At 40.5% G+C, this 27266-nt stretch overlaps 2 protein-coding genes across 2 annotated transcripts; both read right to left on the reverse strand.

Moving 5' to 3' along the window:
• Positions 1 to 1627: 1627 nt before the first annotated feature.
• bsdc1 (BSD domain containing 1) lies at positions 1628 to 7416 on the reverse strand. The gene is made up of 11 exons (XM_067480010.1): positions 7224 to 7416; positions 6595 to 6649; positions 6244 to 6360; positions 5941 to 6108; positions 5384 to 5438; positions 4845 to 4960; positions 4680 to 4748; positions 4163 to 4247; positions 3609 to 4085; positions 3338 to 3441; positions 1628 to 3230 (listed from the first exon to the last, which is right to left on the reverse strand). Exons 1-11 carry the CDS (start codon positions 7232 to 7234, stop codon positions 3201 to 3203), a joined length of 1287 nt encoding a protein of 428 aa, XP_067336111.1. The 5' UTR covers positions 7235 to 7416; the 3' UTR covers positions 1628 to 3200.
• Positions 7417 to 10542: 3126 nt separating this feature from the next.
• Positions 10543 to 13107, reverse strand: olig4 (oligodendrocyte transcription factor 4). Its single transcript, XM_067479946.1, has one exon. It carries the CDS (start codon positions 11677 to 11679, stop codon positions 10903 to 10905), a length of 777 nt encoding a protein of 258 aa, XP_067336047.1. The 5' UTR covers positions 11680 to 13107; the 3' UTR covers positions 10543 to 10902.
• Between the last annotated feature and the right edge of the window lie 14159 nt (positions 13108 to 27266).

The following is a 27266-nucleotide window of genomic DNA, read 5'->3' on the forward strand; positions in this document are numbered from 1 at the left end:
AATAAAGATGCAAATACTTGTTAAAAAATGAAACACTGTAATAAGAAAACAAAGTTTATTAAACGCTATTGAATTTGATGCTGTTGATAAGATAAATGCACGTTTATAGTTCATATTTCTTCTACAAACTTTAACGGTAAAAAAAGATGGAAAAAGGCCTATGATACTTAAAGACTTGGACAACAAAAACAGCAACTGGTAAAGGTCGAGCTGATTTCAATTTAATTTTTTTAATCACAATTTAAATCTGCAATGAGTAACTTAAGTGGACTATAAGTACAATAAATATCTCTCAGTAGTAGTGGAATAAAAGTAACTAACTAGAAATACACCAGTTAAATAAAAATATTTCAAAATTACTGTATTTGAGTAAATATACTTCGTTACTGAGCTCTACACATATATACATTTGAATATTGTTTGACCACTGACCACCCAACGCATCTATAGACACTAATAATGTGATGCTGAATTTGGATAGAAATGTACACAAATGATACAGAAAATATCTGTAATAAATTTAAATTTGATGTTATGGTGCTGATATATTCACATAGTTTTGGGTTTGGAAATGTTGCTTTGTGGAAAGACTTGAGCTTCAATAAAGTGAAAAGTTGGAAAGGCTGAAACTTGATACTGTACGTACAATACTAACTGCCAGTTTTAGGAGAATTTTCCAGTCTTCCAGTAGCTACTGTGGGGGTAAAAGAGTAGACTGCATGATTTTGCTCTAAAAAAAATCAACCCAGCTAATTTTGTTGCATTAGACAAACCAGATGTTTGCATGGTATCCCCAGCCTGCTTTGTAGGTTGTAGGTTTAGGGACTGTTCGTAGCACTGGCTCTGCTTGTCTTTTTATGGCTCACCCTGTCTGGAGCCTACATCAGCTGGCATTAGACAAGTCACTATTCTAGAACAGGGCCAATCATTTATGCTCACAGGTAACTTAAAGCTGCCACTAAAATACCAGAACGAAATCTGTGGAGACGAGCACCTTGTGGAAACTCACACAGCCATAGGACGAATATACTAACTCCAAACAGAAAAGCAATGACATTTTAGCTGTGGGGGTGGTAGTGGTGACCACTCCTCCACCATGCCACTCCAGCACTGACCGTTCCTCTGTAAATTTCCCTCACACTGCAATGTACAGTATATCTGTAGGTAGTCACAAAGAGCAGTAATCCTTCTTGTAGGTAGTGCCCTCTCCAAGGAGAAATTACCCCAATACATGTAAATGGCTGTTTATGAAGCACTTTATAATGTTGCTTCTCATTCACCCATTCACACGCTCCGAAGGACACTTCGACACAGACACGAGGGATATGGTTTGGGAATCGGACCACTTGCAACTGCCTTACCAACTGAGCTAAAGGCACCCGACATGTATTATTTGAATGGTTCTTCAAGAAGTTGGGGGAAAAAATGTTTGGCTTAATTACTTTTACATTTATTTATTTCAATGTTTCTCTTTACATTTGAGCCCCTATAGCTAAGCATTTCCTTTGTCATGTGCAAATTGTAATAAAGATAGTGTGATAGATAGACCGGTGATAGAGTGTTCAATGCTGCACTGTTTAAAATGTTTAATGTAGTGTGGTGTAACGTAGTCTGGTTTAGAAACATCTTTTTGGTTATACATTAACAGCAAAACTGTCCATACTGCATTGTTTTATAATGCACAACAGTAAGTGCCATTAATCATTTAATGACAACAATCAATTGAAAAATATAGTGAAATACTTAAAAAAGGAACTCTGGTCGCTTTGAAAACAGATGTTTGTTGAACAGCTCTGATTATTTCCTAGTGTGAATCTAATGGGAATACACAGCTGAGAATTATCATCATGCAACACTGTAAGAAATTAAAAACCTGAACAACAGCCAATTCATTACCAAAAAATACAACAAAAAACATACAACTCAACAGTAACTATCTGCACAATGATTTGCATAATGTAATTGCACAGACATGCAATCCAAAGCATGTAATACAATAATTAAGCAGTTATTTTAGTATAAATATTACTCCTCTAGGCCTTTCTTCTCAGCTATATTACAGATGTAAAAGAAAATCAGAAAATGAACTCATCATGCTCATGGTGCTCCTCGATCTAGCCGGCACACTGCCTAAGGAGCTATTTAGTTCTAAAACATGGTCCGACGTAACAAGTCACAGATTTGTCATTTCTGCACAAGTAAATAACAGAGATGCTACCCTCAAACAAAAGCCAAAGAATCGGGTGTCATGGCACCACGACCCTTTAGATTTATCTTTATTAAGTTAAAATATGACTATGAATAAATCAAGAACACATAAAGTGCCTCAACCCAAAATAAAAATTTAAATCACGTGTTGACATGAAATACAGAAAATAACATGAAGCATCGCACAAGCTCATTTAACCAAAATACTGAATGACAAGGAGAAAAAAGGACTAATGATTAGACACTAGCTGGTTGTGTTTTCAATTGCTTATAACAAAAATATTTCGGCAACATTATCACACTACTGTGTGTTTTACAGAGGCCATATATCTAGTTGGAAGTGAATGCATAACAAAAGGTACTCGGTAAATAAAGGCCAATTCTTTTTTCTTTTTATATTTTGAAGATTCAGTTGCATATTAAAGACAAGAAAAAGCGGGGCATTGTAGAATTAATTTGATCATTCATCAATAATCAGTTTTTCATCAAGCAGCATTACAGTTTATCTCTATTTTGCAGCCTGCAGTTGAGTCAAAGTCCAACTTGAAATACACTCACAACATATATGATAGATCTTAATGATATGGAGGACAATAAAAAGAAAACAGCTCCTCCCCTGCTATTGTGAAAGGTTTCACATTCTGCTTGTCCTTAAGCTTTAAGGTCAGAATGATTGCAACCTCCATTACAGGTGTCACAATGCTCATCAAATCAGACGTTATTCCAAGAAACAGCAAAGACCTGAGTCATCACCCTCACTAGGCCTATCTGCACTAAACTTACAGCTGATGGAGCACTCTAATTCTTGTTGCCTTGGTCTTCCCATCGTTCTTTTCAACAGGTTTACCAATATGGTCCAAATTCACTGGAAAATCCCCTGCTGAGAATCATGACATGGTGACAGTGCAGACAAAAAATAAAACTACATTAAGCATGGTTCATCTGCCGAGAACTAGCTTTAACAGAGGGACAAAGTTCATGGTGTGAAACTCTCAGTCCCAGTTCTCCCAGTCTTCATCCAGCTGGTAAAAAAAAAAATAAAAAACAGAATAAAAATATCAGAACCTCCCATGATTTCACCACATATTAATGTGAAATATAGGTAAATTAGATAAAAGTAAACACTGACCTCTCCAGAAGCTTCTATTTTAGACAGTGCCAGTTGGACTTCTTCCTCAGTCATGTCGAGGTCGAAGTCTTTCTCCCAGTCCTCACTCACATCAGTACTGGACCCTGCAGGATAAAGATCATTTTTAACTTTCACTACCCTTCACTCCGCTGCATCTTCTAAGCTTATTTAGTGGAAAACTCTGAACCTTAATCCTGTTAAGATTTACCCTCACAAACTGGAAAATTCAGAATCTCACTCCCAACATAAAAATGACCTCAGGTCATTGTACCTTTTTTGCCATTGTTAGAGGGCGTAGACTTCCCGCTGTCAGAGTTAAGCTCAAACACTCTCAAATCTTGCAGTACCTCCTCTTTCGCTGCCTCAGGCTTAGAGGCGGGGGCCCTCAGTGATGCCCCATCAACAGTAACCTGCTGGGATACAGTTTCCAATCGAGCCTCAGGGGGTGTATTTCCAGGCTTCTTATCTTCTTCTGTCTTGTCTATGACATCTTCTAGGCTTGCTTCTGTCAGTTTCTTGGCCAGCTCTGCAGTCACAGGCTCTGGCCGCACTTCTACTTGTGTTGGCAGACTGATGCTGTCGCTACTGACTGAGAGGGTGGTGTCGCGCTCTTCACTTGGAGACAGGACAGGGCTCAACAGAGTTGTTCCTATGGGAGCTGTCAAGGTTGTGGGCAGCTGAGTTGAGCTGTTATCCAATGGGGGTGTAAAGGTGAGTTGAGATGATGTCGAGGCGCCAAGGAAGTCATCTGACAGTAACAGTAGGAGTATTAGTGAGAGAATTCACAATATGGCTGATAATTAACTAGAAGTGAAGCTAACTTACCTTCCTCCTCCTCCTCCCAGCCCAGTGACTCTGTATGTGTAGTCTGTTCTGCCCTCTGCTTCAGTGCCACTCTCCGTGCCTCCTCCTAGAAGACACCAGGAAAATTACACTTATATAATAATAATAACTTGTAAGTATTTTAATGTAGAACCAATGATCTTAATGAACATGTGAATGTGCGTTACATTAGTTTCCTTAATTAAAAAGAACATAAAAACAACTCTAAGGCAAGGGGAATTGATGGCAGGGTTGTTGTACTAGAATGCACAAATTGTACTAGTGATTTAATATTTTGGTGATGAATGAGCACAGTACACACAGAATAGACTAACAATATTTGAACAGTCTGATGTTCTGTAAATTATTATCCAGACAGGACCGAACGCCATCATGGCCATGCCACATATACAGTAATCTGAGGAGACTTTAAATTGGCCAGCAGGTGGCACCAAAGGCCAAGTGCTTGGCAGACATTAGGACACAAGGAGATTAGAGCTAAATATAACATAATGTTTACCTGCTCCAACTGGAAGACTTTGTAGAAATACCTCTGCCAGAATTCTGAATGGGCTACAGCTGCTGGCACCTGTGGATTAAAATCAACGCATTGTTTTAGTTTAAAACAATACTGGAGGGTATAAGCTCTTTCACATTAGGAGTTGAAAAAAGCAATAGTAAATACCATTTTGGTGTAAAGAGCTCTTATAGAGGGACTATCAACCAACAGCTGTGAGATTTCTCCTTTCTTATCTTCCAAACTGAAGCTGGACAGCCAGCTGTCAAACTGCTCTGGAGGACCTAGGCAAAAAACATTTCTGATTAAGTAAGTAGTAAAATGTGTAAAAAATATATATGTATTTAGGATGCATGCATTTCTCCACCTATCACTGTCTCACAATTTCAGAATTTTACAGCACAACTGAATGGTTCTAATTTTGCTGTGTGAGACTGGTTAACCAGAGCTTGTTAAACTCTGGTTAACAATGTAGTTTCTCAGTAGCATCCTGAAGAATGAGGAATGAGTAACAAATAATATTAATTAACATACATGCTTTATTAGGGAGCATCTTAAAAGTAAATGTAAAAAGCTAAAGTACTCAACGTAGTGTGAGCATCTTTTATACAGAGTAGGAGACATCATAAAAAAAAACCCTGGACCTTAGTTTAAAACATAATACACTAATAAAATTTTGAGGTTCATTAAATTACAGGGTGCCTTACCATCAGGCTCATTGCAGTATGTAGCAGGGTCAGCCTGCAGACTGTAGAGACGTGCCTGAAGGGGAAAGCAAACATTTAGCTGTGGTTGATTTGTTTCTGTATGCACATTGTGTCCTCACTTTCACAGTCCTTCTCGCTCTTATAACAAAACTAAATAAATCCTGAATCAACACATTGTATTTTCTAAGACATTGTCTAGGAAGGTTTTCCATTGCTTTGTTTATTCTCCCAAATTCTGCAAAAAAGCAAAAGAGTAAGAGTGCTCTTCTTTATTTAATGAAGATGTAAAACTTATTGAAAGATCAACGGCTTTCAGCTTTTCGGCTTCAGTGGTCGCCACAGGGGAACATGTTCCACAAGTTGATTTGGTATGAGATTTACGCTGGATGACCTTTCTGCTGCAACCCTCACATTATTTATTTATTTATTTATTTTTTAATCGGAGCTCGGGACCAGCACCACGGTAGCCCTTGTTGGCTAGACAGGGCCACTTCTGGTGGGGTGGGATTCAAGCCCGCGGCTTATATTTTTATATATTTAATCAAACTTTTACAAACCTTCGAACTGTCATAAACCTCTGTGGTTCCTGCTGCCGTTGCCACCAATGTGATGACATCACAGTCAATGGTTTTATCTGGGGGTGGAGCAAGTGTGTCTGTTATCACTCCTAAGAAACTAGACAGGCTTTTCTTCACCTTTTCTGTTGTCTCTGAGGAGCCTTCCACCTGGGAAGCATCATAGATACGAGCATCATGAGTAAGACTCATTTTACTGTCAGTACTTGAGATGATAACACAGATATGCTACAAGTATAGATATAGATATACTCAGAGATTAGTGAAGTGAAGGCTTGAACTTACTGCAAGTTTGTTCCTGACAGCAGTGGCTGTAGCCACAATTGAGCAGGCTGTGTCATGTTGCACCACAGTTGAGAACTCTGTCAAGTCTCGCTTCAGGAATTCTAAGGCCTCAGATGACTGCAACATAAAAAGTAAAATAAAAATTCAGATTCAAGTTAATCAAACTGGAAATATCACTTCTAATAAAATTGTCTGATTTAGGTCTAGCCTCTATATAAGGTTCAACACACTTCGTGAACAGCAAATGTATTGTTAATAGAACAGCACCTCAGCTGAAATGCTGTAAATGCAGAGTAACTGCTAAAGCTCCATTGAAAAGTACTCATTTCCATGATGTGGATGAACATTTACCTTGTCTTTCATGGTCTGGTAGCTTTGCTGAAGCCAGCCTCCCCACCAGCCTTCTCTGTCATCATACACACAATCAGACACTTACTAAAATAGACAGCAGAAAAACGTCCTGCACATTCATAGCACAATATTTGCACTGAGGCTGTCAATCATCAAATGCTCAAAATGTCTCATCACTTCAGACACTGTCAGCTTTACCTCAAGCTAGCTATTGCTAACTTACACAACACAACCTAGCAAGCTACGTTTGTTAACGTAGTATAACGATAAAGTGCACGCTAGTTTGTCGCAACAAGCGATGGCCGCGATTAATAAAGCTGTACAGAATTTCTACGTGGAAAAGAAGAAACATATATACAAGCCATGCTTTTTGTTACTGTGGAACGTATTCGCTGTAGAACCATTAGAGATATCAAGGCTATGCTAACGCTAACCAGTCTATGTTTTGGTAAACAATTATACTTCCTGAACTGATTCCGGGGGTTGTAGAGCGCATCGTTTAAGGAAAATAATCAAACTACATCTAATTATAGGCGCAAGACAATAAAGGACACGATAAAAAAATGGTGTCTATGCTCAATGCCACAATACACTTAAAAACTAAAAGTAATTTGCTAGTTCACTCTCACCCTTCAGCCATCTTCACACGATGACATCATCAGTATTTGCTGAACTACAACCCTGGCTGCGTGGCTTTGAGAATTACGCACGTGATGTAACGTGACTTTACTTCCGTTGTAAACAGAAAGCCACAGTCACGTATACGGAGAGAAATCACGTTTTCTTTTTGTTTTTTGTTTAGTTTTTTTTCCCTGTAAGTGATCTTACGCATTCCTAACAGTGTTTGCTACCTATGGTGGCTGCAGATGACCAAATTTGACGGCAACGCTTAAAACTGGGCATTTAGATTATTTTAAGACAGTGGTTTGGGGAGTCAGTAATTCACATATGTACTATTGTTCATCAAGTAAAATTCCTTACCTCATACAATGTCTTTTTTGTAAAAACTATTTTCCTGTAAAACATATATATCTTAGTGATAAAATTATGTATTTTCAAGCCTCTTAGTGTCCACTGGATGTGATTTGAGTAAGAAAACTTTCAGTGCTTTGAAAACACTTGTGGTGTGTGGTTTGAATACAATGTGGTGTGTTTGTTTGCATGTGCCTTCACCCCCTTTATTTAGTCAGAAGTTTTGTATTTTCCTATATTTACAACATACTGTGAATGAGCTAGATTGATATCAGATTTTATATCTGATAGTTGTGTGTGAAGAGGACCAGAAATAATCAGAAGCAAAATGACTGTTGTAGCACAATGCTTCCATGAGGAAGACTATGCACATTGTTTTCCTTTAAATAAAACTAATTTAACCAATAAGTTGTACAAGACGCCAAATAACATCCGGCCCAAATCTTTCCTTTTTGAGCCGTTAGGTTGGCTAATAAGACGATAGCAATTCCAGTTCACCTCCCATGATAAACGTCTTCCTCTCTATACACGTGGACATGCATGTGAGCATATGTGAGGTATTACCATATTGCTTGTGCGTGTTGACCCTCAGCAGCTGTGCTGTCCCCTCATCAATATTCTGAGTGAAGGTGGGGGGTGGGGGGTAGGGGGCTGAAGGCTTTTACTGGGCAAAATGAAAAGAACAGGCAACAAGCTTCTGGAAGTGTTCTCTCTCTTATTTGAAGTACCCCTTTATCCAGACACTACACAGTGAGTGCAATATGTCTCCCATGTCCAGTCCCTGAATCCTCTTAATTGGGTCTTTCAGTCCCTTAATTAACTCTGTCAATGTAGGCTGTGCTGAGCCAAGTTTAGACAAGTACTAATCTATTGATCAGTATGTGAAGCTGTTAACTTATCCATCTGTCTACATGGGCATGGCATGATAGTGTTTGCATACCATATAATGGAAAAAAGGGGAATGTGTAATATGTTGCACTGCATAGTTTGTGACATGTCTAGTCCTGTGACATTACATTTAGGCTATTTTTTACCTCCTGTGAGTTGATTAAATCCCTATGGTTAATATTAAGTACACAGTAGCACCTTACTAAGTGTATTTACTGGACTCATAGTTTCAAAGTACTTAAAATATTATATTTCTGCTCCATTATTGTAGAGGCAAATACATTCAAGTGAAAGCTTTGGTAAATTTCCAGTTGATGGAAAATTTCAAATCATTTTAAAATAAATGCAAATATTTCAAGGATTTCTTCACAATTTCACAATGAACCCCTACACATCATATCACCTTTACAATGAAAGGATATGAATTATTTGCTCTTCTCAGCGAAAATGAATTTCATTGTCAGTTTTTTTCTTTTCCCCAGATCATCATGTGCAACACCAATGTTGCCATTGCTGGTTAGAGTACGCTAAATGACACCACGATGACATCAGTGGCCGACCAAAATGGCACACAGAGGATCTGCCCATATTGCATGATTTAAGAAGCATATCAATTACACACCACAGTCATCACATCCACATACACACTGCAGACTGCTGATACTACAGCATGGGTTAACACCATCTGGTGTCGATCAGGAAACACCAGCTTTGTGCAAGTCAGTGTCTCTAATTATCTACCTAGAGCAAAGGGAGGCCAGTCTCCACTAATCTCCACAATGTGTTCTGCTTCCCATTTCCACCTGTGCCCAAATAAAAAGGGGCCTTGTGGGAGGACTGGGGTCTCTGTGTCAAGGGACCAGGTGATGCTGCAACGCCAGTCCCCACGACAGAAGCTTCACCGCTTGGTTTGGCTGGCAGCTGCCTCCCCCCACTGAGTCATCCCACAGCTGACAATCCCCCACTACTGACAGAGGCTTTTTAGAGTGTCAATAGCCTCATATATTAGAGCTAACCGCCTTTGTGGTGAACGAGGGTGTCAGGTCTTTTGGCCCGACAGCGCTTGTTACCATGATGAAATGTAGATTGAATGGAGGGGTCTGTGTCGCAGGCACGAGAGCTTGGACTCCCCCGGCCTTTATGTCCCACGCATGGCCATTGTTCAAACCTATTCAAGGCTCTCAGGAGGAATAGGAGGGGTGTGGGTGGCTGAGAATGAGTTACATCTCTTCATTTCTGCCCTGCTCTCCAACTCATCTGTCAGCCGTGGGAGGATAAGCATGTATTTTACACGCTTGATTTGTTGCTAAGTGAAGGCCAGCCATTGTTTGGTTGTTAAATCATGCTAAATCATGTTCATGGCAATCTGTATATATTGCTGGTTTAGTTGAGTAATCATTGTTATCAGTCAGCTTGCACTTTTTAACACAAGTGCAGGAAAATTTGATGGCAAATGTGCATTAATACTATCAGAAATATTCCTCAAAACATCTACTAGATCCTGGTACTTAAAACATCTTTTTAACATCCAGGACTTTTTTGCCCTGACCCCTTATGTCATCTGCTTTAAATTTGCCTTTTGTTTGCCTATATCTATGTTCTTATGAGACAGTGACAAATCACTGGCCTAGAGCTAAGGACATTGCTATGTCCCTCGCCTGCGTCAGACAAAAGTGACGCGCCTTCCTGGCGCCTGTGTCATTCTTTCATCTCCTACACCCTGTTGAGGTGAAGATGGATGGTCCTCTAGCTCAAGAACACAACATTCAGCCTATGTGCTGGTGTATTGTCTGACTCTTCTGTCGCTCTTTGGCTCTTTACACATTGGTCTGTTCGAAGCTGGTTAGCAACCAATGACGGCTTGTTACTAAATGTAAATGTTTTTGCACTGCTCCCTTTTAAGCATCAATAAAATTCTACTGTTAGAGGCAGGTGTGGTGCTGTGTGTTAGTGGTGCATGTCTACAACTCTTATAGTGAAGTAAGAGTTTCCTTGTAAAGAGAAATAGTACCTCGCAGAAATTGTTCAAAAATGTAACTTGTTGTTCAGACCAAAGTACCAGAAAAACCGTTAAACATAGTTTAAAATTTTCAGAATTACATTTATGAGAAGAAGGGATCAAACAACATTTCTTATCATAACAATTTAATTTAGGAAAATAGAAATCCTGCACAATAAGGTATAACAGTTCCATTTTTGAAATTTGACATCATCACAGACATCAGATAAATTACATTCTTTGCTACTCTGTTAAAATCCCATGTGCGTTTAGATTTTCCTGCATAAACAATGCAGAAAAGACAGTTCATAAAAAATAGCAGCGGTTTGCGTAGCCGAAGATTTACATAGTATGTACAAGTTGTGGCACCAGTCATCATTTTATCAGTTCATTTAACAATAGTCTTTGTACTGTTTCAAATCAGTCATTCAGTTTAAAGAGAGTCCTGATCACCTGTTCATTGACAGGCTGTGCAGTTTAGAGGTAGTGGTGGGCAAAGGCTGGCAGAGTGAGCAGGGGCAGGGCATGCCAGGGAAGTGCCTGTATGAGCTGGTCAGGTGGAGGGGGTCCTTCAGAAGGCCTTGGACAGGAGCATGAAAACCCAAGAAGCTGGTAGATGGAGGGGAGTGTGGACCTGGGGCTGAAGAAGGTAAAGATGAGTGATGCTGGAGAGTGGAAGGTGTGCTGCCCACAAGAGAATGCAGGGACTGGGACAGAGGATGCAGAGGGAGGTGGGCAGTGGGAGCTGCAGGGGTGATAGTAGGATGTGCAGAAGTGCGGCTCTGCACAGCAGCATTGCCTCCATAAACATCTCCCACCAGCTTCTTCATTTCTTCCAGAGAGCTGGACAGCATGAGGATGTAGTTCCGTGCCAGCAGCAAGGTGGAGATTTTTGACAGCTTGCGGACAGAGGGGCCATGGGCGTAGGGCATGACCTCTCTCAGGCCGTCCATCGCCTGGTTCAGATCATGCATTCTTTTCCTCTCACGACTATTTACTTTTAGTCTCAGGTCCTGCATCTCTTCCTTGGTGAGCTCAGACCTGGTCTTGGTCTTGCCGTCCCCACTGCTGCACTCTGTCCTGCCCTGGCTGGCCTCGCTGTCTGCTCTGTTTTTTTGGCAGTATGCCTGGAACATCTTGTTGGAAAAGAAGCTCCCAGCTGAGTCGTCCACCACCAAGTCTGGAGAGGAGGAGCGGCTGCAAGTAGAGCCAGCATCAGAATCCATCTTGGCTGAATGAGGGAGAAACTGAAAATGGTCCAAAAGTCTAAATGCTTAAGCGAGCTTGATATAAGAGTTTAAACTCTACAGATGATTCCTGTTTGTCTGTTTTTAAGCTGCTCCAAAGTTTCTTTCTGAGTTCTTCTCAGAGTTTGTGCTGTTCAGTCTGATGCTCGGTCTGTCCACAGGAGTGAGCCTGTCTAAACTGTCACCCTCTGGGCCTACTGGGGTGTATTTATACTGCAGACACAACAAAGGAACAAGAAGTCGCATAATGAGACACTTTGAACCACAGCCAATTGCAGAAGGGACACACTTTCACCCCCCTCTCACACCTCCTTCCTGCAGCCTCCCTTCCCACACCCACATTTAACTCCCCATCCCTGATGAACCCCTACACATTAACCAGGGGAGGGTTTAAAATTTTGCATTAAGCTGTACACCCAGAAGTTAAACAGGGCTGTGTTAAAACTTTTATTAAAGACTGTTGTTCATGACACAAACATGTGCAATGGATTTAAAGTAATTGGAGATCATTTCGACATGTGTAAATATTCAAAGTGAGGAAAAAGTGAGAGTGTGAACCACAGGTCTGCTAATGACATAAAACCGAGCAGGGTTTTATTGCCCTGCTCCATAATACCAGATATATGATGCCTCGAAGGCCTTATTTACATATGGTATCCATGAGACACGTAGGAGAAAGGTATGAGGCACCATATGAGGTGCTTAAACATGTAAAGAGCATCATTGATTGCAGACTAGGTACAATTGAACCAGGAGCTCAAGACAAAAGGGGTCAGATGAATTTGAATTGACTCCCTAAACAGTCTGTGAAATCCCATCACAGTCACTGGAAGGGGTTCCTACAGCTGGGGAGGAGATAGTTAAAAAGATACTAAAGAGTATAATATTGTATATAATAATGTGCCCGCATTATTATATTTACCTAATTTAACCATAACGCTACCAGCACTCTCTAAGGTTTCTTTCTGTAGATGTCTAGAACATGCACAAAATTTGGAGAAATAACTGTAAAACATCTTTTTTGTCACACGCATTACTTTGCATTCATGCCACATACATTTTTGTCAGGACAAAAGTCCAGCTTGTATCTGCTGATCTAATCATGTGGCTGGATCAAGCGGCCTTCCAAACATCTCAGGGGCTGGATTTCACAGCTCTGCTCAGGAATTTCCTGCCTCCCTTCTGCCAAGCAAACCTCCAGTGAGGCAGCACAGTTCAAATGTAAAACACATTTGTAGAAACTTTGGTTTTGTGAAAGCATACAGCATCGATTGCTGTCTGAAGGATAAAAATGCACAGCATACATACAAGGTTTTATTCAGTTTAAATGGAAGAAGCATTTTAGTGTCACTGTGTTGTGTTTCCACTACCATCTAAGAAACTATTTGCTCTCCTCCTCTTCTGCACAGCAAGACACCCTGGTTTAAAACATCTAGACATTCCCATCTGTCTGTGGGTGGGTCTGTGTTTTTGTGCAACTTCAAAATACTGCTCTCTAACTTTCGAGTGACCAATGACTTAAAATTCATACATGTCTTGCATGTTGATGGTTTAATTAATGCTTTTCTCAACATTTCTGTTTTAACGTGTCCTAATCAGGGTGAACTCTGAGGCTGATGTACTTGCATAACATGTATCAGCATCGCTTTCTTAAGAAAATGAATTCACAATTGATAGCCAAAATGATCATAATACTATAAAAACTATAAAAACAGCAAAAAAACAAATTATCATAAATACAGAGTATTCCAACAATCCTTTAGGGAACATGGTTTCAATCTTTCATCCTATGTATATTTAAAATGGTTAAATATATATTTTTCAATGTGACAACAAATTTGATATATTCTATGTCATTTGGCAAGATTTACGAAAAACCCTAACTCATTAAGTCTAAGAAGCATGTGCCTTGACACATTTATCCATAACTTAGATTTTTACTTTTCATTAAAAATGTTTGAGAGCAAATATCCAATACACAAAACAGCTGCAAGTTTAATATTGCATAGGGTATGTCCAAAATTAGAAATCCAGACTGTTGCCCTCTTAAGGAACACTTTCTCCAAATATCTCTTTCCCAAGAGATGTGCTGCACCTGGATCGACCTCTTTTTTGTACTTTTATGTTCTAGTTAACTTTGTTCTGGATCTTTGGGTGCTTTTTCTTACATGTCATGTTGCACATAGAAATGTAAATAAATAAGGGACACCATTTGTCTTGCATGATGGCATTTATTTATTTATGTATTTATTGCCTGGCTGACCCTGGCTGGAATAACTGTATTGTAAGGTTGGGCAAATGCATCATAATTACGCATTCAACAATATTAGAAGTACCATAAATGATAAAAACATGCACAAATACAAATATTTTGTCCTAATTGTGATGGACTTAGTTGAAGTTCACATTGATCTACACCTCATTGTTGTTGCATTCTCCAATAAGATCCAACACAAAAAGTTAGGAGTGGGAGTGAAGAGGGCCCTCAGGACCCCCACCATAGCTCCATCAGTGGGCCCCGCAGGGTGCTTTGGCTCAGCCAACACTCAGTGACATTATAATTGGGGAACCTTGAGAGCCAACATGAGCCATTTATTTGGAGCATATGGATTTTCCCATCGTTAGGCTCAGAGCCAAGATGGCTGCTGGACTCTTCTCTGTTAATTGGGTCAGGTCCTAATTAACTCTGTTGGACACAATGGTCCAGATTTCTTTCCATTCCAGCCTTTCAGACTGTTTAATGACTGGTTCTGTTCCAAAGCTTTTGTCATGTTTTACACACTTTAAAGAGAATAAAACAATAAATATTGTCTCATTTATGATCTATAAATTTGGGGAAAAGGTGCCAAACACCTCATTAACTGTACAGAAAGTTAGTCAGTTTTATGAAATGATCGTGAGAAAACAGCAAGTAAAAGTATTGACATGAGTGAAAGTAGAATCACTAGGAACAAATGTATTGATCATGGGTCTCTAGGAAAAGAAAAGAGATTGTAATCAGTCCGTCATTTACTCTATTATTATATGCATGAGCCAGATAAATCCCTTTCTCCTGTTCATTCTTATTCTTATTCATGTGTTTACTGAGGCAACAGGCCACACAGAGAGACAAGATCTTGTGCTTTGCATTTCACCAAGGAAAGCATAGCCACCCTCCATGTTTCCACATAATCCTTCCATTTTTAACCCTACATCAGAGTGTTTGACTTTCTTCTTCAGATGCTACCTTTCAGGACCCTTGATCCAGTTCAAGGGCTCTGTGACAGACTTTTTTTAGGCTTTAGAGACCGCCTTTCTGCTGCCTCATGGGGTGCACAGCAATGAAAGTGCTCAGGTGACCAGAAAATGAGGGCATTATCACAGGCATATGCTTGTAGCGACAGAGGATCAGGGTAGATTAGGACCTATCATAGCTCAATAAAGTGCTAAGCTGGAGACCAAACTTTCAGTGTGTGCCATAAGGCTTCCTTCACTCACTGCTGGTCATTGCTAAACAGGATCAGCTGCAAGATCTTCTGTACACACACACTGAGCTTCAATCTGTTGGTTAAAAACAGAGCCCACAGAGTATGCCTTTGTTTACCACCACTTTTTGCAGTGTTACTTGGATATGAAGGTTCGGTGATCAAGATCATAGCAGGAGAGGCGAAGGAGCAGATATGTGGAATTGTTTTGCTTTGCTTCATCTATGGATCTGAACATTTCCGTCTGAGTACCTATGTGAGGAGAGCGATATAAAATAGTTACACACAGCACCTGAACGGGCTGACAAGTGTTTCTGAGAACAGGGAGTGTTGCCCTTTGTTATCTCTCACTGCTGGGACAAACTGTTCAGTGATTTATTCATTTACACTGCCCGAAACAATTGCATTATCTCAGCCCCAACAAAAAGACACAAAGGCGCTATGAAAATCCCCTAGGATGTTTATGAGTCACTAAAGAGTCCAATAACTTTCCCCTTCATCTTTAAGCGGCCACGGAGAGTTGCATGCTGTGGAGGGCTGCAGGGCGAGTGGTGTCAGGAGGGGGGTCCAGGCCAAGGGAGAGATGCTGATTATGGGTGGGATAAAAGGAGTCCAGACCCTCTGCTCTGGAGCTGAATGGAGCTGGGTCAGCAGGCTGTCCTATACACTGGCCTGCTCCATGCTGCTAGAACTTCATAAATTACCCCACAATTACCCCAGGGGGACACCAAGGGAGGAAATACAGGCAAGAGGGGGAGAGAGTAAAAGGGTAAAGAGCAGAACCGGTTGCTGAGCAGACCGTCATCAGGAGGTGTAAGGACTGGGTCCAGATGTTGGCCTTCAGGTTGCTGGGATCCAAATGATAGCACTGATAGCAGCTCCCTGACAACTGTCACGAGTAAATGAGGAAGATTCACTACCCTAAAGTGAGACTGTGTAATATTAATATAGGGAACATTCTTATTTTAACAAATAAAAAATTACATTTGTAAGCACTCAAATGTCCCCTTGTTCAATTCAGTGCATAATCAAATTCACTTCTATATGAGCTGTATTTAAATTAGAAAATACATACGTCAGCTTGTTCACCTAATAAAAAAACACAAAAATTGCCTTTTTTCAGCCCAGTAACTTTAAAACTTAAAAGATAATCAAAATTTTGCAAAAACATACTGTTGTCATGAAAATAGTTCTGGTTTTATTTATCTAAGGTTTGAGAAAACCTTGTTTTACAGGCAAAACAGTTTAACAGCAAAGTTCTTTTCCAGAAACAGTCTTTCTGTTACACTGGATAATCCATAGAGCACACTGTCAACAGTTTTCAGATCATTTACAAAGAAAACTGGCCATAACAGCATAACAGCAACTGTGTTTTGGGAAAATATGTGGCTGCTGATCTTATCTTATTATCAAAATAATATCAATTAAATCAATTAACTCATTTTAATGAATTAGAAAAGTGGTTGTACTGAACACGTGGACATGACAGCAAAAGTTGTTGTAGAATGAACTGAAACAGTTACTTGGCAAATCGTAGCCAATCACAAAATCGCACACATGCCTTCAAGCTCATACAGATGCATACACTTACACATAACAAACACACACAGTGTATCTCTTAGGCATTGTGCTGGCCACACTTTTGAACAGTTGGTCGCTCACTGATGCATGGGGGTGGCTTTGTGTCAGCAGTCTGCAGACTTCTGGCCCTCTGTGCACCCACCCTCTGTCTCCTTTATCCCCCTCATCTCTGTGTTATCCAGTCTGATAAAACAGGGGACCTGCTCACCCAATAATCTCCCTCCCCGAAGCCCAGGCACGACTCCTGGCTTTCATCAGCACCATTGTTTCAGTCTGTTACCTCTGCTTGTGCTCCTTCACCACGGCAACACATGTGAGCACACACACTCACATACACACATACGGATACGTCCACCCCCTCCCTCGTGCCTGTCCCATCTGTGGATAGGCCTGCCATGTGTCTATTCATAAGGGTGCCGGCGGCAACGCCACTGTATGTGAAGAGTACATGATGCTGTCCTTTTGTGTGGGGCTCAGTCCTCTGCTACTTACCGCTGACCCTGGGGGTCACCGCACACAATAACCTGAGTGTTGGTGGCCAGTGGCTATCCTCATTGACCTGTGATTGACGAGCTGATCAATGGTGTGTGTGAGTGTGTGTGCACCCACGTGTTAGGTTTCTATACAGCCTCTGCAGACCCATTGAATTGAGCATGTCTGTTTTGTAAGTTTTGGTCTTTTCAAGGTATCAGACTAGTTAGTGACACACAATTGGCTTCTTTGGCTTTTAGCTTGATGTAGTGAAACGAATAACTGCAATTAAGCTCAATGGGCACACACCTTGGGTGGACACTTAAAAAAACGATGAACATGTGTTGCTTTAACATTCTGTAGTTCTGTCATATCCCTTCAGATACATTTTCCTCTCTTTTGCTTCTGTATTCTTTAGCCGTCTTTAACTCCTGCCTCACCCATCTTTTCATGTCAACCATACACACACATTCACTCCACGAGTCACTGAAGGGGCTCAGGTGGGTGATTACTGGCTCACATTAAATCGTAATACACATATGATTGGATCTGAATACTGATGAGAAGATCTGCTTCTATGGTACATTATCATGCAGTGTCCAACATGGCTGAAACATGGACAGACCTGTCTACTTCAGATCTGTAACTGTAGGAGTGAGGGGTTAAAGCCACAGCCCCCAAAAACAATAAATACACTTGTGTTTTTCTAAATATAAAGACCTCCTGTTGATTAATCAGTTGGTGGATGAGTGGATGAAAAATAGATGTATGTCACTGAAATGACACTTAAATCATGTCGGCCTTGTTTACTGTACACCTGTGATTCTTGCTATGTTAAAATGTGTTCAAACTTTTACACCAGACTGTGTTTCATACAAGAATTGGAGACACTATCAGTAAAAGTTTCAGAGTATCTATAAAATAAAGAGACTTTTTAGATACTCACATGTCCATTAAGAAGCTAATGGTTTTCTTGTCCATTCTGATGGTGAAGAGCTCAGGGAAGAAAAAAATCTTATCACTCCTTAAAAGAAGCAGCATCATATCAAATCTTTACTCTTGAGTGGACATGTGAGAATTAATACATTAGTTTAAATACCTTTAAAAAAAAACTTTCTACATAAACATTCTTTTACTTAAAGTTACAAAGTTCATTAGTAGTTGATTTTATTGTTTTTGTTTGTTTGCTCTGTAAACCACTTTGTGACTCATTTCCAAACAGCTGTAAAGTTACACAAGCTTGTAATATACCTGCTTTCATTACCTTGATCTTTAATTATAATTTTTATGTGGTTGTTAAGCAGACTGTGATTTGTATAGTGAGTTTGACTGTAGGTGGCACATTAAGAAAAAATAGTATATGCAATCATGTGTGAAGTTATTCAGCATTTTATATCAGCATTACAGATTGCTCAGACAGAACTTAATGCAAGGTTTATCTGTGAGGCACCTTTCAAACACAGGGCTGACTCGGACTGTAATAAAATGTATTTGAACTATTTTTTAAGAGTAAATAAATCAGTTAGAAAGGAAAATTACACAATGAATCCAGTGCAGTAATATGTTTCACCATATTATATTTTTAATCTTCATAAGCGTTTAGTGTAAGATTCATTGGTATAGGGTCACAAGATCACAAATGAGATTTGACTTGTAAGGCAAGGGAGAGTACTTCTGTAGAGATTTCTACTGTCACAGCTAGAATAATCTGGCCGCTGTCATATGCCCATGTGGCCTCTCGGTGGCATGAGGTCTGAGAGTAGGTTTCTAGCAACCTTTGTTATTAATATCTTTCTTTGTCTCACTTTTCCTGTCTTGGAAAGGGCCAGGCCTCTAAGTTTGGCCCGACAGACCCTGCCCCGCTGAGACCAGCACTAAATATCAATACATGTTTATGAGGCCCCATAAATACTTGATACAGAGAAGAATCAATGAAAGAGAGAACCAAGCGACACATTATTTCCCATGTGTATGAAGATGGAAAGTGGGGCAGAGAAAGAAAGAAGGAAAAATTGAATAAAGGAATAAACAAATAACAGGGAAAAAGCCCTGCAGGGCTTCAGATACCTGTCCATGTGCTGCAGCTGTTATGCAGTATGTATTTAATTTCCAGTATCCTTTATTTCATTATTTTATTTATGTTTACCAAAACTAGCAGTGAAGAGTAAAACATGCTATTAAGTTTTCACCCTCCTTCACTTTCAAAGTAATATGTTATTCATGAACAATTTAAGGATCAGAGTAATGAAGCACTGTGGACTTAAAGGCAGAGTACACAGCACTTAAACAAAAGGTCCCATAAAAGTACAGCTCTAGTGACTGTGTGGCAGTATATTTGGGGGACAGTGGGTGGATGGGGGGTGCCCCAGCTCTGGCCTTTAAAAGATTAACCAGGAGCCCACAAAAGCACTAGGGGCTCTGAGGCCAAGCAGGGGCGTGAGTGGGCCACTCGTTGGTTAAACATTGGCCATCTTGGATGCCCCGTCTTTGTCTAGTTAGGAGTTCTACCCGGGCTCCCATTAGCAGCTCAGACACATAACTTGGCAGCCGGAGTGAGCCAATACAAAGGCTGCCGGTGCCCGAAAGGCAGAAATGGAGATGTATGGGTCCAGGGTGGGGTACTCGCCACGTGGGGCCTTTGGTCGTAAAGCCCAAAGCAGGACAGATTGGACAGCAGAGCCCCCCTCAGTCCTCCTCTTTCTATGTGTTTCTGTGATGTGACAGTGATAAACGGGACGCACAACCTTCCAGAACAACAAACAGACACTGCCTCATTTCCCCAATGTGGGCGAGGGCAGGCATAAAAGAGGTGCCATCCCATTAGGGCCTGGGCTCAATGCTGCTGAGGCTGAGGAAGAGGGGGAGCACATTTCACTAGAGCACAGGGGCCACTCAGCCAGGAGCCCCCAACCAAGAGGGGACAGCTCTGCTGTTTTGTTTTCTTAAAAAAGTGTCATAAAAAACTCTCTTTAATTGGTGCTCCATAAAATTAGCATCTGCAAGCTGATTAGAGTTCCTCTCTCCTCAGTTACTATTGTGTCTCTCAGTGACCCCATCCCTGCCATTCACTTTGAGCCCTTTCACAATTTTATTGGGCATCAGAGAAAGAGGAAACTCATGTAAGATTGTGCCCTTTGCCCTCCACTTTTCCTTCTTCCATTCACGTTAACCAAGTCCCTTTGAACCGCTCGCCTTCTGCCTGGCCACTGAAAAGTAAACTCATGATAATAGAATGAATTTTGTTATGTTAAAGCGGGGATGCCTTCAATGTCATTTCAATTTCTGGCTTTGAGTTTGTGGAACAGCAGTTGTGGTTTTGTGTAGTGATGGTGTAAGCCACATGCCTTTTGTCTTCCCCTAGAGCTAACTTCAGCACAGTCCTTTGAATAACTACAGGGGCTGGAGTGAGCTATTGAAAATGCCTCTAAACAGATTAACCACACTTCCTGAATGTAGTGCCATTGTGTCTTGCAAAATCGAGATTGCAAAAAGTTTTTCCCTCGGCAAAACCCTGTTTATAGATATGTCAGAGCAGCACAGACTGAAATATAATCCCATTAACTTTGAATGGCAAGTCTATTACTCTGTTGCATAATGTGTCTCGCGCAGCATGGATAATCACCATCTCAGTGGAAATGGTGGTGAGATAAAAGGATTTGCGAAGCCTTGACACCTTTATGGATGGAGTAATATGGTTGGTGGGACCATAAGCTCCCTCAAAAGAAAAGTTTTGGTCGTCTGCATATTCTGATCCAAAATGTCATACAACAAGAGTAATGCTTCACAAAATAGGTTTATTATGGGTTATAATATTTTTACTGAATGCATAAGCACTGAACGTTTTGTGCAATGTGGAATCAAAGTGGGCTTTAAGTTCATCATTGTCAGTCAGCACATTTTTTATTCAGAGATTAATATACTTAAAAATCCAGTTCATGCACAATAATATTCAGATTAGCTGGGAGTTACAAGGAGTTTGTTGTTGTAATTTAATATTCATTCACTAACTTGTAATTATCAGAGTAAAATCTCTGCACACTTCCTTAATCAATGTCATATTTTCTAGCCAAGTTGAGCTAAAGAGTGATCGGTGTATGTCTGGTAGCAGTAGGAGGGACATATGAAGTTATTAGGGAGGGGGCATCATTGATATACGCATTTCATGGGGAAAGTGAGGGTTAAAGAGTGGGAACGTACCCAGACATTGTGATGCAAAGGCCAAAGGAGGGTTAAACCAGGTTCTACTCAGCCCCTTGACCCGGGATCTCTTTGATGCTGCAGCCTTCAGGACTTGGGCCCCTGGGGGGGCCCTCAGTGTGGCGCAGCACTGGGACCGGACCACTGCAACAGAGTCAGCGGGAATCAGGGACATTCTTTTGTCCCCAAAGAAAATGTACGTGGCTTTGGGCGGGGCTGGTATAAAGGTCACATGCAAGGAGCATGGGGAGTGAGGGGCGAGATCAAAAACAAACAGACATGGGGAAACACATCAGATCACTTTCTCAGAGACTGGTTACATGATGTATTAACATTATCTTGCAAAAAGAGTTTGCTAGTTGATGATCTAACATGCAGAGGTTACACTGCAATTCATCTCTGCAGGGAGCAACTAAAAAGTAAGAATGGTGAGTCCAGATAACATTGTTGCTTCCACACAGTCTTGAAGGCACGAAAGAAGGCAGAAAGTAACTTTCTTGTTTGTGTTACTGGATACAAAAAGACCAGATTTATTCCTGTAACTGGCTGGTGTCAGGCAGTGGCCAAACCTTTCCATATTCCATTGCAACTCATTATAAAAAAGCTAAATAAAATTTCCTTCCTACAAATATAATTGTACACTTTCCTTCATGTAGCTGTAAAGTTACCCATTTGTGTTTTAGAAAGCTTCGGACTTTTACGTGCCGCTAATCCACTCTACTACAACTGCAGTGTGCAGACTCCCTGAATCCATCAGCTGCCTCAATACAATCGAGTGTAAACCTTCCAGTTGGTAAATATCCCCCTCTCAAGACTCAAACTGGATCAAAACCCCTCACAGATGTGGCGATGTCAGCAGTCTAATACACATCCTGAGGCATCACAGAACTGAGGTCATTTTGAAAAAGATGATGTGAACACATACACTTTATCTTACCCAGAAATACATTGTATGAGCCTAACACAATAGATGCACAAGGAATATAACAAACTTAAAAACTGCTCAAAAAGTTAACATTATCTAGCTTCGAAAAAACTTTACTGTACTGTAATTTGATGAAGTTGTTTCCCAGCAGGTAACAAGCTGAGTGTTTGCTGAAAATTGCTTATAGAAAAAGTGAAAATGAAATTCAATTGAGAGATCAAGTCAATAGTTGCACGACTTCATTTCTAATCATCCTCTAATAAAAACTGTAAATTATGCTCTAAGTCTGTTCTCAGCATGCTTCCCTACATAGATTTCCTGATGTACTGCATTTCTTGCTATTGCATATTAAAATTACCCTCCTCAGGACCTTATTGTTCTGCTGTTTCTTTTAGTGCTTTTGGAATTGTGTGTACATACGTGTTAATTTCTGAAGTGACATGCTTCATGTTCCTGTTACATGCAAGTTACATGAAATTAGGTAAATAAAACAACAAAAGAAACAATAAAAGGGCTTCCACCTTTGGAGGCATAATTTTAGAGGCAATCATAAATGAAAAATGCATGAGTAAATGTTTAGGAATTAATGCACCCTCTAGTGGTTGCACTCAAACAAGTCGACATGTGTTTGGTACGCTGTGGCACAGAGCAGGACACTCCAACCCTGAGGTAATGTAACTATTTAATTTACCAACTGTGAAACAACAAGGTGTGCAACAGTAAAGGTAAAAAATGATTTATGTGACATTTAATTCATTCACAGGATCGATTTTCCTGACAAGCTTTTAAAAATTTCATGTCTTCATACACTTAATATAACATTTTCCTGTGCTCATCATCATCTTCTACCACATGATGACAGAACTATTATTTTACCTGAATCAATCAGTTGCAGTTAACTGTGTTCACATCTCAATTTTCTGATTTCTGACCACACGCTAGAACTCTGTGTGCTCAGCCACAGACCAAGACATTCATTTAGGAGTGTACTCCTCTCACTCATTTCCACTCTGTCAGTGAATAGTGCAGTGAAGATGAGGCACATTTGTATTTGAGGTTGAGAGGCAGATATGAAGATGTACAACAAGCCCGCCTTTGAAGGATGTACCCCAGCAGCTTCACTTGCCTGTGCCTGGTTTCATCGTCATGCTCAAAGGGCCTGAAGGATGTATGACACTGATGAAAGAAAAGAGACAGGTAGACAAAATGCAACGCTGAGTCTAAATTATCTCAGAAGAGCTAATATTATTAAGACGGTTGAAGCAAATGTCAGTAACAACAGTAAAAACAGATAAACAACATCAAAGTATCAAATGACACCCATTGATATAATGTTGCATGGTCATATTCTCTGTGATAACACTCTCATTTGAGGATGTAGTATGTTGTCCATCATTGCAGTACATATGTTCCTTTTTCTTGTTTGTGTGCAGTTGACATGTGCCATTTTTTTTACACTGGACGGCATCAGTGTGTTTCAAGAAGTGTCCCAGACTGAAGCCGGCACGTGCCTTTTCAATCATTTATGAGAGTTAATGCAGAGAGCAAGGACAAGCAGCGAAAACCTGGTCCCCAGGGAGACCTGTGGGCACATGGAAATAACAAATCAGCCGCACTGTAAACCATACTGCTAGCAGGGTACACCTGCAGGCGTCGTTGGTGTACAAGCTGCTGCGGTGCTTTCTTTGTGCATACTTTAGAGAAAGGCTGCTAAATCCAAAAAGGACTCGGCCTCCTGGTTGTGCACTAAAAACACACAGAAGGCTTTTCAGGTGCTCATCTCTTGCATTTCTGATCACCAACAGAAGGTTTGACGTAAACAACCCAACTTCCTTTAGGTTGTTCATCCCTACTCGGAAAGTGAATGTTATGTGATTGCAAGCTTATGCAGGAGAACAGATTTCCAAAAATTCAAAGGGCACCAAAATTATTCACTCAACTTTAGCTAATTTCCCTATTTACCTTCTGTTCAAATATAATTTGGTAAAAAAAAAAAAAAAAGAACAAAAAACTGTTAATTAAAAAAAAAGTTAAAAGTCTTAATATGACCATTATCAATAGCACATCACATTCCCAAGAAAGCTTTCCCGGTGAGAGCAGAAGCTGATTATAAATCCAGTTTATATTTGGTGGATAAATTGTCACATTATCACATCTCATCTCTGTCTAAAACTATCGCAAACGCTCCTGCACTTTGGACAAAACAGACAGGGGTGATATCCTCTTTCTCTCCTCCCCTCTTCTGCTTCACCTCCTCCACTTCTCCTTCTCTCACTCTCTGAAAAGTAATTTAATTCTGCTGCCAGTTTATCCCGTGAATAAAAGAGATGAAGAGGAGGAAAGGAAGAGCTCAAGGGGCTCATGGTTGTGTTAACTTTGTCCTCCATTTTTACTGCCTTACATGCTGAATTACAAATGATCGGAGCTAACAAGGATAACAGGATCACAGCTTGGGGCTTTGTGAAAAATACAAATACCATGTACCTCTGACATTTTAGCTTATGGCTGTGGCACACTATCAAAAAGTGACTCCTCTCGTGCAAAGGGGATTAAAATGCTCACGTATGCATGGTGCATCGCTTTCAAATTACACTTGCGTATGGAAACACTAAAAAAAGGGAGAAAGGCTAAATAGAGTTTTTCATCTTTGCTATCAGTCATCACACCCTGACCTTAACTGGAGTTTGTCTGGGTCAACTTAACCACAGCCTGACGGAAAAGGTAAGTTCCTGATTAATGATATTTCTCAGCAGTAGAATATTCATCTGTGCACAATCTCGTGCCTCCATCAGCACTCTCACCCTGGCTCGGCAATGTCACTGTGACTTTGCAGAACCTTTCCCAACTTCAGGACCATCTATTTTACGGTGCTGTTACGGGCGAACAAATATTACGTGCTGTTTTGCTGACCTCGGGAGAGAAAGAGGGAGCAGGAAAGAGGCAAGAGAGAGAAGGGGGGATAGTGAGGTGTAGTGGTTGAGAGACTTTACTAACCTACTTGCATCTTGTGTGTGTTGCGTCTTTTTTTTGCATGAGTGCACCAGAACACACACGACACCTTAAATGATGCTTTGAAAATGTCTATGTTGCACTGTCATCAGCAGCTGACAGGGGGAGCTGTGGTTCTCCCCCCCAACCCAACTGGCATGTTACTACACATTAAATACTACATCAGCATCACTCATGTTGCATTCTGTGTGAACCACTTTGCTATCAACTGGAAAAGCATTTTCATACATGCAAACATCCTCAGCAATCACAGGGTTGGGCTCCAATGTGTTAATCGTTATAGACTAGGAGAGAGAGAAAGTGGAAGAAAGAGGAAGAGACAGCATGTCGATATCAAGTATGTCTCTGTGGGAGTTCTTTAATCTCCTAAAACACCCAACAGTGCAGGAAAACCATGGGGTGTCCCAAGAGGCTGTTTTACCTGCAGTGCGTGTAACAAAGGTGGAGCAGGGGGAAAGAACTTATCATTTTGGTAAATGCTCATATTTGCTTTGATTTCAAGACTGGAATAAAGAGATCGATTTGCATGTCAGTGCACTGGTGTTGTCATGAGGCAGTTATCCCATCTCTGCATAAAACTTGAGAAAAATAGAACCACGACTAAATAACCTCTAAATTTTTAACTGTTACTGTTCATCCATACAAATAAAAGAAAATAAAATACTATTTTTGTGATGCATCTCATTCAAGCAGCTAATTACAGTTCATCCATCCATCCATCCATTATCTGTAACCACTTTTCCTGTGTGGGGTCACAGAGCCTATCCCAAGTGTCGGGGGGCGGGGTACAACCTGGACAGGTCAACCGTCTATCTCCAGGACAACAGAGAGAAACATACACAGACAGACAACCATTTACTCTCATATTCACACCTAGAGGCAATTCAGAGTCACCAATTAATCTAACAAGCATGTCTTTGGACTGAGGGAGGAAACCGGAGGTAACCACAAGCTGAACATGAAAAACTCCACACAGACAGGCCACAGCCATCTGAGGATTTAAACCCGGGACCTTCTAGATGTGAGGCGACAACTTCACCATTGGGCTTCACCATATGAAAGTCACTTTGGATAACACAAAAATATCAGCTAAATATCGAGATGTAAATGCAAAGCAGGAGATGAGAAAAGCCTGTTTTCTCAACCTGTCAGAGATACTTTCCAGACATAAAACAATATTAGTACAAAAAATAGTACAGGTAAAATCTAAAAACCTAACAATGATTTTCCGTCGCTCTCGTGTGCATCTATACTAATGAATCTATCCGTCAACACTGGCACTGACAACTCAAGTAAATTTTCTTCTGTTTTTTAATGTGTAGTTATAGTCGTGGTGTTTTGTGTTTTAACCAAAAACTCTATACTAAACCTGAACAGATTCTGTGTGGACACAGATGGACGACAGAAGCTGCTGCTCCAACAAGCTGCTCATGTTTCAGCTCCTGTTGAGATATTCTGTAACTGTGACAACTAGTCACACAGAAATCTCTAATCTCAAAAATAGTTATCACTGCTCCTAAAACCCCACATTGCTTTGTTCTTCATAATGTTTTGCATTTTAATTAAACAGTGCAAAAATGGGGGCCTGGTGACTCAGTGGTATAGCATTGGGTTGGGATGCAGAAGGTTGGCGGCTCAAATCTCGTCCAGCCACCAAGAGCCACCTTGGCGCTGGCCCTGAGCCTGGATAAAAATGGGAGGGTTGCAGCAGGAAGGGGATCAGGCGTAAAAACTCATGTCAAATCAATGCACGGAACATGTTCCGCTGTGGTGACTCCTGAAGGGACAAGCCAAAAGTCGTTGATCAGTGCAGTAATAAATTTGGGAATCTTTTTTTCATTCTAAGATATGCTAATCAGCTACAGCTCCATTCTTAGCACACAAACATGAATAGGGTAATAATATTTCCATCTTAATTT

This window comes from Channa argus, chromosome 16 (assembly GCF_033026475.1).
Source record: "Channa argus isolate prfri chromosome 16, Channa argus male v1.0, whole genome shotgun sequence".
Lineage (NCBI taxonomy): Eukaryota > Metazoa > Chordata > Actinopteri > Anabantiformes > Channidae > Channa > Channa argus.

Coding starts and splice junctions, on each gene's coding strand:
- bsdc1 (XM_067480010.1), bottom strand. Junction 5,439..5,940: donor AGGTTTATGACAGTTCGAAG/GTTTGTAAAAGT, acceptor TTTCCCCTTCAG/GCACGTCTCTACAGTCTGCA. Junction 4,248..4,679: donor AAGTCTTCCAGTTGGAGCAG/GTAAACATTATG, acceptor GGTGTCTTCTAG/GAGGAGGCACGGAGAGTGGC.
- olig4 (XM_067479946.1), bottom strand. CDS start 11,679: ATGGATTCTGATGCTGGCTCTACTTGCAGCCGCTCCTCCTCTCCAGAC.